We start from the raw sequence: 14,145 nt of genomic DNA, 5'->3' as shown, positions 1-14,145 counted from the left end.
GAGAATAGCTGAGGCATTTTTGAAACACAGTAGGAAGGAATTTATTTTGAGAAGAAGACATAGAGCTTAGTTTTGCAGATGAAGGCAAAGAATTCTGTTTACTTAATTGTTTGTTTATTCATTCAGTCAACACTTATTGAACCCATAATATAAGCCTATCTCTGGTTTATAATTTGAAGATTTATAAGATATGGCTTAAGTCCTCAGAAAACTTGAGTTTGGTAGGAAAAACCCTCACATAAACTTGTTGATGAAATGCAGTGTCTGAAGTACAATGACAGAGGCATACTGAATTCTATGGGGATGGAGGAGAAGACCACACATGGTAGCTGTGGGTGGGTATGGACAGTAGGAGGACTTCCTGGAGGCAGTGATACCTGAACATGTAAAAGCCCATGAGGCTGTGATGGAGTTCTACTTGAGATATGCTGAACCTGAAATGCTATCTCAGGTAGAAAGAAGCAGGCAGTTAAAAACATATGTTGGTGTGCAACTGATATTTAAAGCCATGGCAGTGGATGAAATTCCAAATGATAAAGGTAGAGAATAAAGGAAGCAGATATGAGAAGATAACCTTGATGAAACACACCCTTTATTAACCCTAGCAGAAATATTAAAGTGGTACTCAAAGAAGAGTGTGTCTATTGAAAGTACTTAATATGATTATGTAATTTGATTTGGATTTCCTTGGGGGACGAATAATATATAATGTAATAATTTGAACATGGACAATGGACATGAAAGTTCATAGTTGGTTGAATTTGGTTCTTGTGAGAAAATTGGAAAAATCAGCATCATTATATTTTGCTTTTGTTGGTTGATTTGTTTTTTACACCTTAATTTTTATATCACAACATGTAAATCCAAAGGTTCTTGGGTGTCAGGCAAGTAAAGAGTGAAATGGTCTGGATAGGAGCAAGCAGGGCATGCTGGGAGCTGTGGGAATTTGAAGAGCATAAGGGGTCTGATGGGCATAGACACCACCCAGAACTGGTGCCACATGGTATTTTGGGCCCAGTGTGGTTCATTCCTCGAATTTGTAAACAGAAGCCATAAATCTCCTGATTTATAAATATTGGCAACACATTCAAAAATTTTTTAAATGTGAAAAATGTTTGTCACCTGGATTCGGTCAGATGTCCACTGACTTAACTCTCTATTGTATCTTCCTGACAGATTAAAATACATCCAAACAAGAATTTGATTACAATAATGCTATGTTTATTTATCTTTTTATTTATGTTAGCAAGGCCAATTTTGTGGAAATTCCAAAAAATGTTCTAATAATGATAGATTTACTATCATAATGGATCAGAAGTGTCAGAGTGGAGAAATTTGTCATTTTTGGACAGTAGCTTATTGATGGAAGATCATACATAGTATTACCTGGATGATTTAATGAATGGGTCCATTTAGTTCATTGAGACCAATGAAGTTTTACATACCCTGTGATATTCTTTTTTCTTTGCTAAATTTTTCCCTTCCATATGGGTTTGTTTCATCAGGGAATTCTTTGTGGAAAGGTGGAGGCTGTTGGGCTGCCTTGGTGAAAAATATATATAGGGAATTAATCAGAGAAAAATGATCATCATTAGTTTTATTTACATTGGTTTTAAGTGGTACTTTCACATAATTGAATTGGAAGAAGGTATAGAAGTAAGGCTAATACCATTAAAAGGTTATGGAAATTACCTTTTCTGTTAGAGCCGCAAGTATAATTTTCAGATGTGACCTAAACATGGACAATGTGAGCCTGTTAAGCTCTGACATATTCATGCTTTCTGCTATAAATGGCTGACTTTTGCATCATTCTTGTCTACATTAGTTAGAATGTATATTAATAATCTATAAATAAGCAGTTAGATAACACTTAATAAATTAACTTTTCAAAGTACATTTCTTACAATTATCTTGTCTAATCTGTTATGTATTTAGAAATTTGTCTTTATTGAGAATTATATATACTTTATAAAGATATGTCTAAGGTGAATCAATGGAATAATATACTATAAAAAAAGAATAAGAGAATTACAGGAGGAGGTGGAGAAAGCACTCATGCAGTAAATTTTTATCTTAATGTCATAATTTACAAATTTAATGAATTTAATTTAGGATTTTTTTTTCAATGACCTTTTTTTTTTTGAGGAGGGGGGATTTCTCTAAAAAGTAACTGTCTGTATCTGAAAACAAACATTCCATACATCCTATGAAGCACAGAGATGTATGCTTTTGTGCTAGTCAAGAATGAATTTAAAAAATCAAGAGAAAATCAGGCCATGGAGATTAAAATGATTGTAATTATTCATAAAACGATCCTTCCTCAATGCTTTATATATACTTTAGGTACAAATCTGCAATTTATATTTCAAAGCAATGTCACTATGTTAGAAATTCTCAAAAGCATTAGTGGATTTTGATATGTGTTTGGTTCTATTATATCAGTCCTGATTTTTACATATACATGCAATCTTGCCTTTACATTGCTAAAAGTGTGTTCTTTTATATAGGAAAAAAAAACACAGATTGGTAATCAGGGTCTATTAATTCATATTCACTTTTTTCCCTCCTGGCTGTCTTACTTCACACAGACATCTACTAGCCACGGTTTTAAATTTTTTTCCTACTCTCCAGTGGTTTCAATAATATCTCCAAAGATGTATATGAAATGGCTTTTTCTCTTTCATCTTTATATACTTTGGTCTTACTATTAATTTGTTATTTTAAATAGTTTTCTGAGAATAACCTCTCACAGCATCTCTGACACTTTTTTCCAAATATCATCTGGTTTGGGATTCTGGGTAAAAGTGTGGTTAACTTCTGCCTTCCATTTTTTTCTCCCATATAATAAATATTGCTCTCACCAGGTAATGGAATGTTTGTACTTGACCTGATATGAGATGGACTTCTAGAGGAATGATAGAATAACTATAACAATAATAGTAAAGTTGCTAAGACTTACTGAAGGTTTACTTTGTTCTAGGTACTATACTAAGAGTTTTTCATGGAGTCTCATTTTGTTCTTATATTGGTCTTTTGCAGCAGGTATTATCACTATTGCCAGCCTACATCTGGGAAAAATGAAACTCACAACATTTAAGCAACGTGATTGAGGTTGCACATCCTGCAAGTAGCAAAGCCAGGAATAAACTCTTCAGAAAGTTCAACTTTAGAGTCAAGTTCTTAACTGCCGTGCTATGTTGCCTCTAGCTCTACAGAGGCAGTTAAAAAGACAGTATATTCTAAGCAAAAACCAGTGAGACAGCTTTTCAACAATCCATAGCTTGTTCTAAGGCTTCAGTAAAACAACTTTTTGCTTTATTAGCATCAGTAATTCACCCTAGTGGTGTTATGTGTCCTCACAGAAAATGATGATAACTAGTTCTTTAGTGGGTTGTACTTTCATCGCAAATAAACCTTATGAACTACAAAGTCATCACTGCACAAAGAAACCTACCTCTCCTAGCCCTTTGTCTAAGTGGAGGTTCTATAAATGTTGTGGAATTCTCATTGGATTTTTCTTCCCTGCTACTCCTAAACCCTTATGTATGGTTTCTGAGAAAACTAGCGTCATGATCCTACCCTTACTTATTTAATAAATACAAGCCACATTTATCAATTTTGATTGTACTTGTTTGTTCACAAATATTTTTGAGCATCTACTAGATGCCAGGCACCATTGTTGGCACTGGGAATGGAGTTGTGAATAAGATAGACTAGGACCCTACTGTAACAGAAAAAGACAATGATCAGCTGGTTCTGTGCTGTCCAGGGATGCAGTAAGGAATGATGGGTGGGTGACTACATTTGACTCGAGTCAGAGAAGGCCCCTTTGAATATCAGGAGCCAGATGTGGGAATACCAGGGGAAGTGTTGCAGGAAGAGGGGCCCAGAGCAGGTGAGCATGGCTGGAGCACAGTGGGCGGGGGAAGAGATGGATGAAATGAAGTGAGAGCCGGGCAGGGGCTAAATGCCATATAGAGCTTTGTGAACTTGGCCATGATGCTCATGTGTAAGTCTAGACCTCAGCTCCCCAGATGTAAATGAGATAACCAAGAAATCGGGCATTTTTACTTCTTTTTTTTTTTTTATCACTATACTTGTAGGAGTTGGTTGTTAAGACTCTGATTGTAGCAGAGCCTCATGTCCTGCATGCCTATCGAATGTGCAGACCTGGTCAACCCCCAGGAAGTGAAAGTGTCTGCTTCGAAGTCCTGGGATTTGATATTTTGTTGGACAGAAAACTAAAACCATGGCTTCTCGAGGTAAGACATTTAAATCTTTAAGAAAAAAGAGAAATTATCACTGGTCTTCTATATTGTTTTAAAACAAATGCTTTTTAAATGTCAACTCAGCATAGTTGTCTCATGAACTGAGCAGAAAGAAGCCTGAGTGGAGTATGTGGAAGGAAGGGAACGAAAAGTCAGGGACTAGAGCACTTCCAAGAATGGATCAGCAAGTGTTTGATATTACTTTTCCTAAATTGGTATTGAATTTCTAGACTGGGGATTTTGAATATATATGTGGGTCTGTTTTTACTAATTTGCTATCTACTTTCTCCACTATTTTCTCAGCCTCACGGCTTCTACCACTTCATGGCTTCTGGAGGTTGTCTTTTCTCTCTCTGTGGGTACCTGGGTTTCAGGACCACAGCCTCCCCATCTTCATTGTGTCTCCCCTTCAAACTCTCCAAGTGAGAGAGGCTCCAGTGGTTCGTTAATCAGCATTCGATACCTAACACCCCAGCTCGCGTGAATCCCTATTGCCGTATTATATGCCTGGGCTCCCCTCATGTCCAGCTTGTCACCTGTCTGTCATTGGGTTTCCTGCCAGTCCCTGGTATAGACACAGTTATCACTATTTTTCTTTTATTTATGAAAAGTCATTTAATATTTGAAAAATATAGAATAATATAAAAAAGAAATATAAATGATCTCTGTTAAGATTTTTATACCTCTCCTCCCAGTCATATTTGTATTTATTGGGTTGTCGGAAAAGTCGCGATGTATTTTTTCTATGTTTTTCGTTGCAAAATGCGTCGTGACTTTTCCAACAACCCAATACATTATATCCAGAAGAAACCTTAAAAGTCATGTGGTCCGGTTGTACCCCATTCAGCAATTCTCTCTAAGTTCCCTGATGTGAGGGTCATAGAGTACATGGCCATGGAATGCTATGCTTAGGAAACTTTATCAGGAAAATAGCACATATGTAAACACTTCGTGTTTACTAGGTTATTTACATTTTAAGGAACATATTGCATAGAAAGAAGGTAAAATCAACAACTACCTTTCATTTTAGGTTATCTCAATTTTTTGTTAATGATTTAGAAGTTGGCCATTACATCTGTAATATCAAGGCTTGCAAAAACCATTGAATGAGTGATAGAGGAGATCAAAACATTCAAAAAACATTTTTTAGGAAAGAACACTTTTCCAATTTGAGGGCCAATGTTTTTGTGTTTTTTCAGTCTACTATGAGTAAATATTGTATTATATTTCCAATGAAATACAGTTCTGTCAGGTGTTCAAATTTTGCTCCTGCTTGGGTACTAGAAAATAAGATATATGTAAAGAATTTACTTATCTTTTGCTTCCTCCATTCCGTGGATATGAAAGCACTTGACTGCACTATGGGCCCTTCACCTTACTAACGCCTGCCATTTTCTTCTTCGGTTTACTGTTTTGTCTGCAGTCATCCTTTCCTGTTCTTAGCTGTATTTTTTTTTCCTACCCCTACTACATGTCTTTTATTCTTGATGGGATGGGGAAGAAGTGAATGCACATGCATGAAGATGGAACTGAGAGAATAACAGGGAATAATAACTTTATAGATATTTAATTACCTGTTTTTAAAAAGCATTTGCCTAACAGGAGCTTTGCATTTGCTTGGTAAATCAGAATTGACTAAATTATTGAATTCTTTATTTTTTTAAAGGCTCAAAATGCCATTGTTTGCATTAACATTTTTTCATACTTTATTCTCTCCATCATTTCCAGACCAGTAAGAACCATTAAAAAAACTTCACAATAACCAAAAGCTGTGGATAATGACCATTTGTCATATTCAAACAGTTAAAAGAATCTGCTTTAGATCATGCTTCTTTTTCTTCTAGCTAGCTGCATTGTTGTGGTTCTAATGTTGTTAAAAACCTTTTGGCGCCATCAAGTGGAATAAGGTAGAAGGTGCTTCTGAGAATGCGCTAACCCAGTTCACTGGAATAATTGCCAGTCATAATTTGTAGTGGCAAATTGCAGAAATTTTGAATCATAAAAAACTTTATTTTTTAGGGAAAAACGTGGAAATTGGGTGGAGTATAAATGTACTGCTAATACTTTAAGTATCTTTGTATTAATTTCAGTAAGTTATTGTGCCAGGTGGTGGAGTTACAAGAAGAATGAGACAGGATACTTGTCCCGGTCTTGTGGGGACTCGGATATATATTTTATGATAATAGTTGTAAGTATAGGTAGGGACGAGAGAATCAGCACGAACAATAGAGTGATTAATCTCTCTGTGTACATGTGTGTATTTGAGAGTTAAAAAAAAAATCTTTGCAGAAGAAGGAACACCTGAGCAGGATAGTTAAGGCTGTAGAAAGTGGGTTAGAGGCTGGGACAGATGTGGGTGGTGTGGGGGGAAGTTGGGCAGAGGGAATAAACAGCTGTAATTTAGGAGCACAGAATCTATTATGGATACTTTGATATGTGCATGAAATGGTGGTGTTTTGGTAATACAACTATGGTTTGGATGATTAATAAGTAGTATATTAATTTAATTTGCTTTCCAATAATTTTCATTTTTGTATGTATTTACAAGCTGCTGAGCGTTAAGACTCTAATGTCTGCTGGGTTTTGCCTGTTTTAGATTGGGATAGGAAATGAGAACTAAAGAAGCCGACAACACTAAAGAGTAGAGTTTTGGCTGGACGGAAGCCTAATTTTCAGAGTTGAACAGCTTTTCTTACTGTATCATCCATTTGTGGTTTTTCTTTTATTTTTTACTATACCTTTCTCATAAAACTTAAAACAAATCCAAACTGTTAGCTGAAAAAAGTTTTTCCCCCTTTTCACATACTAGTTTAATTATGTGGGTATATTTCTTCATAGAACAATTTCTTTTATATGATAGTAGGGGGGAGAATCTGAAATAGGTAAGAGAGGGCTCTGAGATTATGTTGTTCAGAGACCTTGTTCCCATCCTGGAGGAGGGATATGCCTGTCAGAATTCCAGACTGCAATTTTGGAATGGAACACCTAAGGAATTTTATATAGATAGGTAACATTTCAGTGAACCATTTAATCATCAGTTCTTAAATGTCTGGTTTATTTTATAATCCTGTTACATGTAGTAGCAAACTATCACTAATTGTATTACAAATTCCAGAGATTTGAGTCAGTATGGAACGGTTGAAACTTTTTTTTTTAATATAAAATATATTACTTTATCCTTTCTCTGCACTTGTAAGAGGAAATACTTAGAGTTTTGAAGTAGCAGATGAATGAACTCTCTTTCTCAGATGTACTGGATGTTCTTACAATTCTTACAATTACCAAGCTATTCCCTTCCTTTTGAGACCACATCGCTCAGACAGGAATATGTTCATCATTTTCTAAATCAGGAATCAGAAAAGGAATAATACAGTATGGCATATATCCATAAAAAATACAGCTTGGCACAGCATAAAGGGACTTCATACATCCATCAAAATGATGGCATGAAAGATTTTCATGACGTTAAGAGGAAAACCTGGGTTCTAAAATAGTATAATTAATATGGACATGTATTCAGAAGGTAAAATGAATATTATAAGTATGTATGCATAGCAAATATCTAGAATACCATTTGTCAAATGGTTAACAACACACTAGGTAGTCAGATTACAGGTGATGTTCATGTTGTTTGTTTAGCTTCTATTTACTGATTTTTCTGCAGTGATCCTGGACCACATTTCTAATGAGAGTCATTTATATTCCTGGATGATTTAAAAGTATAATGTGGCATTTCCGTTCAGCTGTCAGTTGTAAAATGTATGCCGTCAATTATCTTGTGTCATGTGATGATGGATTTGTATAAGATGGCTGTCTTCTGTGGCTAGTAGCATACGTGTTCTTGGAGATAGCCTGTGGGGTTAGTTGGTGGTTCATAAGGCTAAGTTGCATTTTTGAACTCAGCAGTGTTCTAACCAACTGACTTGATTAAGTAATTTTCTTAAACACCTCCTATTCCAGTTAGATTTTCATAACAACAGCAAAGCTCAAGAACAGCAAAGACAAAAACAAAACTCCAGCTTTGAAGTGGTAGTATATTGTCTAATGGATGTCAGGGTACAAAGAGTCACTTCTTATTTTTTCATCTTCATGAAATCCTGGCAATGATGTCGGAAAGTAGAACAACCACAAATGGCTCATTTATTCCCATGAGTCCTTATACAGTCAGGAAAGTTCATAGAGGTTAATTTGCATCTATCCTTAATGGTATCTTCTAAGTCATATAATCAATGCCTTTGGAAATGGAAGCTGAAGAATTCTTTTTTGATTCAGGTAGAAAGAAACAAAATTTATTTTTTAGGTAGCAATAGATGTGTTTAAGATCTGAAGCAGTGAAAAGAGGGCACTGATAGTTACTATATGCGAAATACGTATGATACCTACATATAATTATTACTATCCTGTAACATGCATAGTAATTTTTGTTACATTATTATTATTATTATTATTATTATACAGGATGAGTCACTTTTACTTCTCAAAACTTAAAACTTAGAGTGCATGGGGCAGTGGGTTGCAGAGAGTGGAGAGGAGGGTGAGGGCAGACATGCTGACTGAAGACCCTGAGCCCGGGCAGCAGGGGGAAGGGAGTGGTGATAAGTCAATTCCAGGCAGTGCCTTCACTTAGGGGGATGGGAAAGGCGGCCATGGCAAAGGTCACTGGGCCATCTACCATGGAGAGCTTGGAGATTTATCCTAGAGTCCTTCTACTGGTTGGAAATTCCACATCAGATTAACAAATATGTATTGAATATTTATCGGCCTACCTATATTTGGGTACTCTCATTGTTTTCTTTGTAAATTTTAGATCAATCGAGCTCCAAGCTTTGGAACTGATCAGAAAATAGACTATGATGTGAAAAGGGGAGTGCTGCTAAATGCACTGAAGCTACTAAACATCAGGTAAAGTATTTCCTCCATCTTTTGGATTTTCTTCACCACATTTGACATAGAATGATCATGTGTACATAGGACTGATATGTAATCTTTTATATTTTTTATTTTGAATTTCTTGATCCCATTCTTCAAAGCCATTTCGTTTTTTTCTTTTTAAGTAACTTTTCCTCACCTCTAGCACACTGTTTTTCCTTCTGCCCACTTATTTCTCTGAACCTACAGTAAATATGGTTAAATTACAGTGTTAGTATAATTATTTAATATAGAATATGAGGTTGAATTGGAGAATACCTTAGGAAACCCTCTACATTATCTTTCTCACCTTACAAAAAAAAACTAAAGCAGAGGTCATTCAGAAAGTTAAAAAAAAAAAAGTTAAAAATTAAAAAACAAAACAAAAACACAGATTTCTTCTTTCCATCCAGAGGTCTTCGTATTATATCATGCTACCTGGGTAAACAGAAAAGAAAGGCAGTTGTTAAGCGAGGGTTAACCTTCACATTGAAAAGAATAGACAGGATTTCCTTTATTTTTAAGGCCAAGTAATATTCTATTGTATGTATATACCACATTTTCTATATCCATTCATCCATCGATGAGCATTTATGTTGCTTCCATTTCTTGGCTATTGTGAATAATGCTGCAGTGAACATAGGAGTGGAATATCTACTTGCATCCTAATTTGAACTTTTTTGGATACACCCAGAAGTGGGATTGCTGGTTGCAGTGTGCATGATCATGGATGGCAAATATACAAAGTGCTGTTATGTGGGAAAGCTTTTGGCTTATTATGAAACCAATTTAGTAGAAGTTTAAACTGGTAATGGAGTAGTGAGTTGTCTGCCATTATAAGTAGGCAAAAAGCATTTAGGGTGTTGGATTAAAGGACCTCTGTGAGGTCATTTAAGCTCAGTGATTTAATGATTTCAGTGGATCATAATTGTCATTTCAAGGCCTCTAGAAAAATTATTCGATGCTTCCAAGCATTTATTTATTTTAATAGTTTCCAAGCATGTAGCTGATGCCTGATTGAGAAGATTTATATGGAAAGCATCATTAAAAAAGAGAGCGACATATAAACTTGTTCAGAAATTTTCATAATGTCTCCTTCTTTTGCCTAGTCAAAGAATGATTTGCCTAAATTTTACTGATATTTCAATTATATCAATTATGTTAAAAGAAATGAATAGAAAGGAAAGAGATGTAGAATGGGAATTTTTTGTTTATTTACCTTATACAAGTACATCAAGTATTTTGAATTATTTAAGCAATAAGCCTATACTTTTTTTATTTTGCATAAGTAGGCCTTGCTTTTTTGGGGGGAGGGCATGTCTTTTGAATTTGCCAATGATGGTACAAAAATCAGGACCTTATCTTTGGGTGTTTTTGGTCTTCTTAAAAGAGATATATACCTTTAAACTGAATAGTTTCCAGACTTAAAACTAAGGGAGGATTGGAATTGATCTTTATTATTTTTGTTAGTGTTGTTCCACTAAGAGAATTTCGCACAATTCTTAACATTTAGAGCATATAATAATGAAGCTTAGATAGCAGATATGTCTTTTTACTCCAGCCAGATGGAGAGCTCCATCGGCATATATGTGTTAGGTTTGTATTTCACTGTGGCTAGGTGATGGACACATCATGAGAACATAAGCAGGAACTAAGAACACTAGGAAAATTCTTGCCTGTTTATTAAATATTATTGGGTTAATTTTCATGTGGATTGTTTTAATTTTGGATAGAATAAATTGTTCCATGATCCTAGAAACCCCTATGTATATTTATTTTAATCAGACTATTGCAATGTTTGTTTTTTTCATTTGTGTTATCTTTCTATTCAAGAACCTAAATGGATTTCTATTGCCAATACTTAGTCTTAAGCTCCTTTCATAATGACTTAACCTTAGCTTTGCCATCTTATTTGCTATGTTTCTCCAACTCAAACTGTTTTAGTTAAGCTGATAATCTCATTATTTTTCTCATATATCTGGCCCATTCTCACTGAAGATTTCTTTTATTCTTTACCCTGAATGCCTTTCCTTTCAAATCTCGTCTCTTCTTATGATATTTCCCTTTAGCCCAAGTTAATCTTTTCTTTCTTTGAGCTCCAAGAGGAATTATAGTTTGTATAAATACATGGCTTATCACTTTGTTTACTCTCTTATGCTCTGTGCTGTTTTACTCGGACATGGTTGATTTTTCTTTTCAATTTGATTTAAGCTTCTTGAAGTCAAGGAGTATATACTTTGGTATTCTACACAATTTTTAATACAATGCTTATAGTATGGCTCCATATATACCTCAAATTTCATTTTGTAAATATATACTTTTTATCTCAAGAAAACCCAGAAGAGTGCAGATTGCTCAGGGTATTCCATCACAACCCCTGGGAATACAGAGCCTCATATCGAGAGGTCAGAATTGGTCTTTGTATTTGGATGGCACAATATAATTTGAGTTTAAATTCAAATAATTTTAAGTAAAAATAATTAGTAAAATAGTAATATGTAAAACAAGGGTTTTTGTTTGTTTGTTGTTGTTGGGGTTTTTTTTATAATAAAAAGAAAATCCAATCTTGTATAGTGGGAGTATTCATGGGTTGATAAGAAGAATCCTTTTTTCTCCATAAGTATTATATAGAATCCTTAAAATGGAATCTAGAAAAGATAGTCATAGTCCCATGAGTTCTGTGGATCTGATACTGTATTTGTTAACTAGATTAGATTGCCTGGCCCTTATTTAGAACTAATTCATCGGCCACAGATATATGGTGTTTGTAGCATTTAACGCTACCCTGCCCTTGTAAATTTTTATCCTCACTGGCTTTCTTTGAGTTCTCTTGAGTTCACTTAACTTTGAGCATTCCTCTGTCCTCTCCTATGATTTTACTTACTTTCTTCCCCCTACTTGTCATTTTTCACTGTGTCCTTGTCTGAGTTCTCTTTTCTTCTGTGTCAGTCTCTTCCATTTTTGTGGCATCACTTGTGAGTCAGTGACTGGAGTCCCCAGTCTGCACCTGTATATAGTGAGGTACATATTGGAGCTCCTGCCGATAGCTCTGTCCCACTCTGGAACTCTAGTCTTGTATTTGCAGCTCTCTGCTGACCATGTACAACGGTCTAATAGGGGCTCAGTACATAATGCAGTGAGAGTGACCTGGCTGATAAGGAAGCAAGTAAATGAATGAATGGATAAATGCCCTGATGACACTTTAAGTTCAGTATGGCCAAACTTGAATTATCTTCTCCTTCAATCATCTTCCTCTTGTTGGGTTTTTCTCTTTTTTGTTTCTGCTAAGGACATCAGTTACCTCCAACCCACAAAGGATGAATCTAGTCATATATTTAATGTACATTCTTAGCCTATATTTTACTAGAAGCTAGAGATACAAAAAATGAGTAAAATTTTCTCTCTTTCAGTAGCTCAGTTATTAAGAGGGACACTCTATGCTCGTAGAAAAGTACATACACTTATAATCATTCAAACCTAGTTTTCTGTCTCTCTTTGCTTTGTGAATTAATGGCAGAACCATCCACATAAATGTCCAGGCTAGAAACCTGAGAGTTATCTTTAACTGCTTCTTTTATGATGAACCAACTGAATACTGTCAATGTATGACTGACTAACACTTAACCTCTTAGTCTCTCCAAGTTTAAGGACTTTTCATTTCTCTCCTGGATTATTTTACTGGTTTCCTTCCTTCTTCCAGCACTAACCTCCACCCCATTTTGCAGCTCCCACTCTGTTGCTCTGCAAGTCACTCAACAAGTGTTTCCTGAGTGCCCGCCATCATTGCAGCAAGTGCTGGGAATTCAGTGTCTCCCATGATGCCTAGACTTCTGGCTCGGATTTTTTGACAATACATCATTTATTTACATAACATTTTTAGGTGAGAAAGAGGTTTAGAGGAGTGATGGGGGAAGGTAGAAAGAGAGAGAGTTCAGTTATAAACATGCTAATTTTGAGGTGTTTTGAGACCCAGCAGCATTGTTAAATGGGAAATTTGATACCTAGGGCCCCAGGAGATAGAGATATGTTTTGACAGACATCCATGTACAGATTGACCTTGGATCTAATGGATGAGAGCACACAGTTGGAATATATACGTGTATATTGAGAAGTAAAGAGGGGCACGGGCAAAGCCCTGAGAGATGCCAGCATTTGAAGAGATATTTATAAACTTTGATAGTCTCATCACCTTGTTTCCATACTATCGGATAAACTTGAAACATTGCATCAAGGCATTTGGATCTTTAGATTATACACAAGACAATGTTGGACCTGGCCCTTGCATCTCTCGCCTATCTGATCCCTTTTTGTTCTTTTCCGTGCCATGGAATTAATTTTTCTAATAATGCTTTGTGCTGCTGTTTCACATCTTCATGGTTTTGCATGTATTCTCATTTAAATATGTTTAACTTTGTCCTTCTGGTGAATGTCAACTCATTTTTTAAAATTTTGGTAAAATATACTTAACATAAAATGTACTACCTTAACTATTTTTAAGGGTGCAATTCAGTGGCATTAAGTACATGTACATAGTTGGGCAACCATCAGCACCATCCTTCTCCAGTATAGTTTTCATTGTGCAAAACTGAAACTCTTGAACTCATTAAACAACAATTCTCTACTGATTGCACCAGCTACATGGTGGGGAAGACAGAGGAAACAAGTTCAGAGGAAATCTAGCTCACAACAGGACTTTTCCAATGGAAGTCAGACAGCTGTAACTGAGTTTTCATGATTGGGCAAAAATGAGAAGGACTATGCAGATGTTTTCAAATAAATAATGATTGTTAGGCTAGGATTTCAGAAACAAAAAAGAGAAAAACCCAACAAGAGGAAGATGATTGAAGGAGAAGATAATTCAAGTTTGGCCATACTGAACTTAAAGTGTCATCAGGGCATTTATCCATTCATTCATTTACTTGCTTCCTTATCAGCCAGGTCACTCTCACTGCATTATGTACTGAGCCCC

At 35.5% G+C, this 14,145-nt stretch overlaps 1 protein-coding gene across 1 annotated transcript in view; it reads left to right on the top strand.

Moving 5' to 3' along the window:
• The window catches only part of TTLL7 (tubulin tyrosine ligase like 7), a 120,623-nt gene that overhangs the window by 61,157 nt on the left and 45,321 nt on the right, over window positions 1-14,145 (top strand). The window contains exons 9-10 of the mRNA XM_019647703.1: window positions 4,104-4,262; window positions 9,076-9,170. Coding sequence (XP_019503248.1) covers window positions 4,104-4,262; window positions 9,076-9,170 — 254 coding nt within the window. The remainder of the gene's footprint in view (window positions 1-4,103; window positions 4,263-9,075; window positions 9,171-14,145) is intronic.

This window comes from Hipposideros armiger, unplaced genomic scaffold (assembly GCF_001890085.2).
Source record: "Hipposideros armiger isolate ML-2016 unplaced genomic scaffold, ASM189008v1 scaffold_115, whole genome shotgun sequence".
In the NCBI taxonomy this organism is placed as follows: Eukaryota; Metazoa; Chordata; class Mammalia; order Chiroptera; family Hipposideridae; genus Hipposideros; species Hipposideros armiger.
This window is presented reverse-complemented; position numbering and strand designations above follow the sequence as displayed.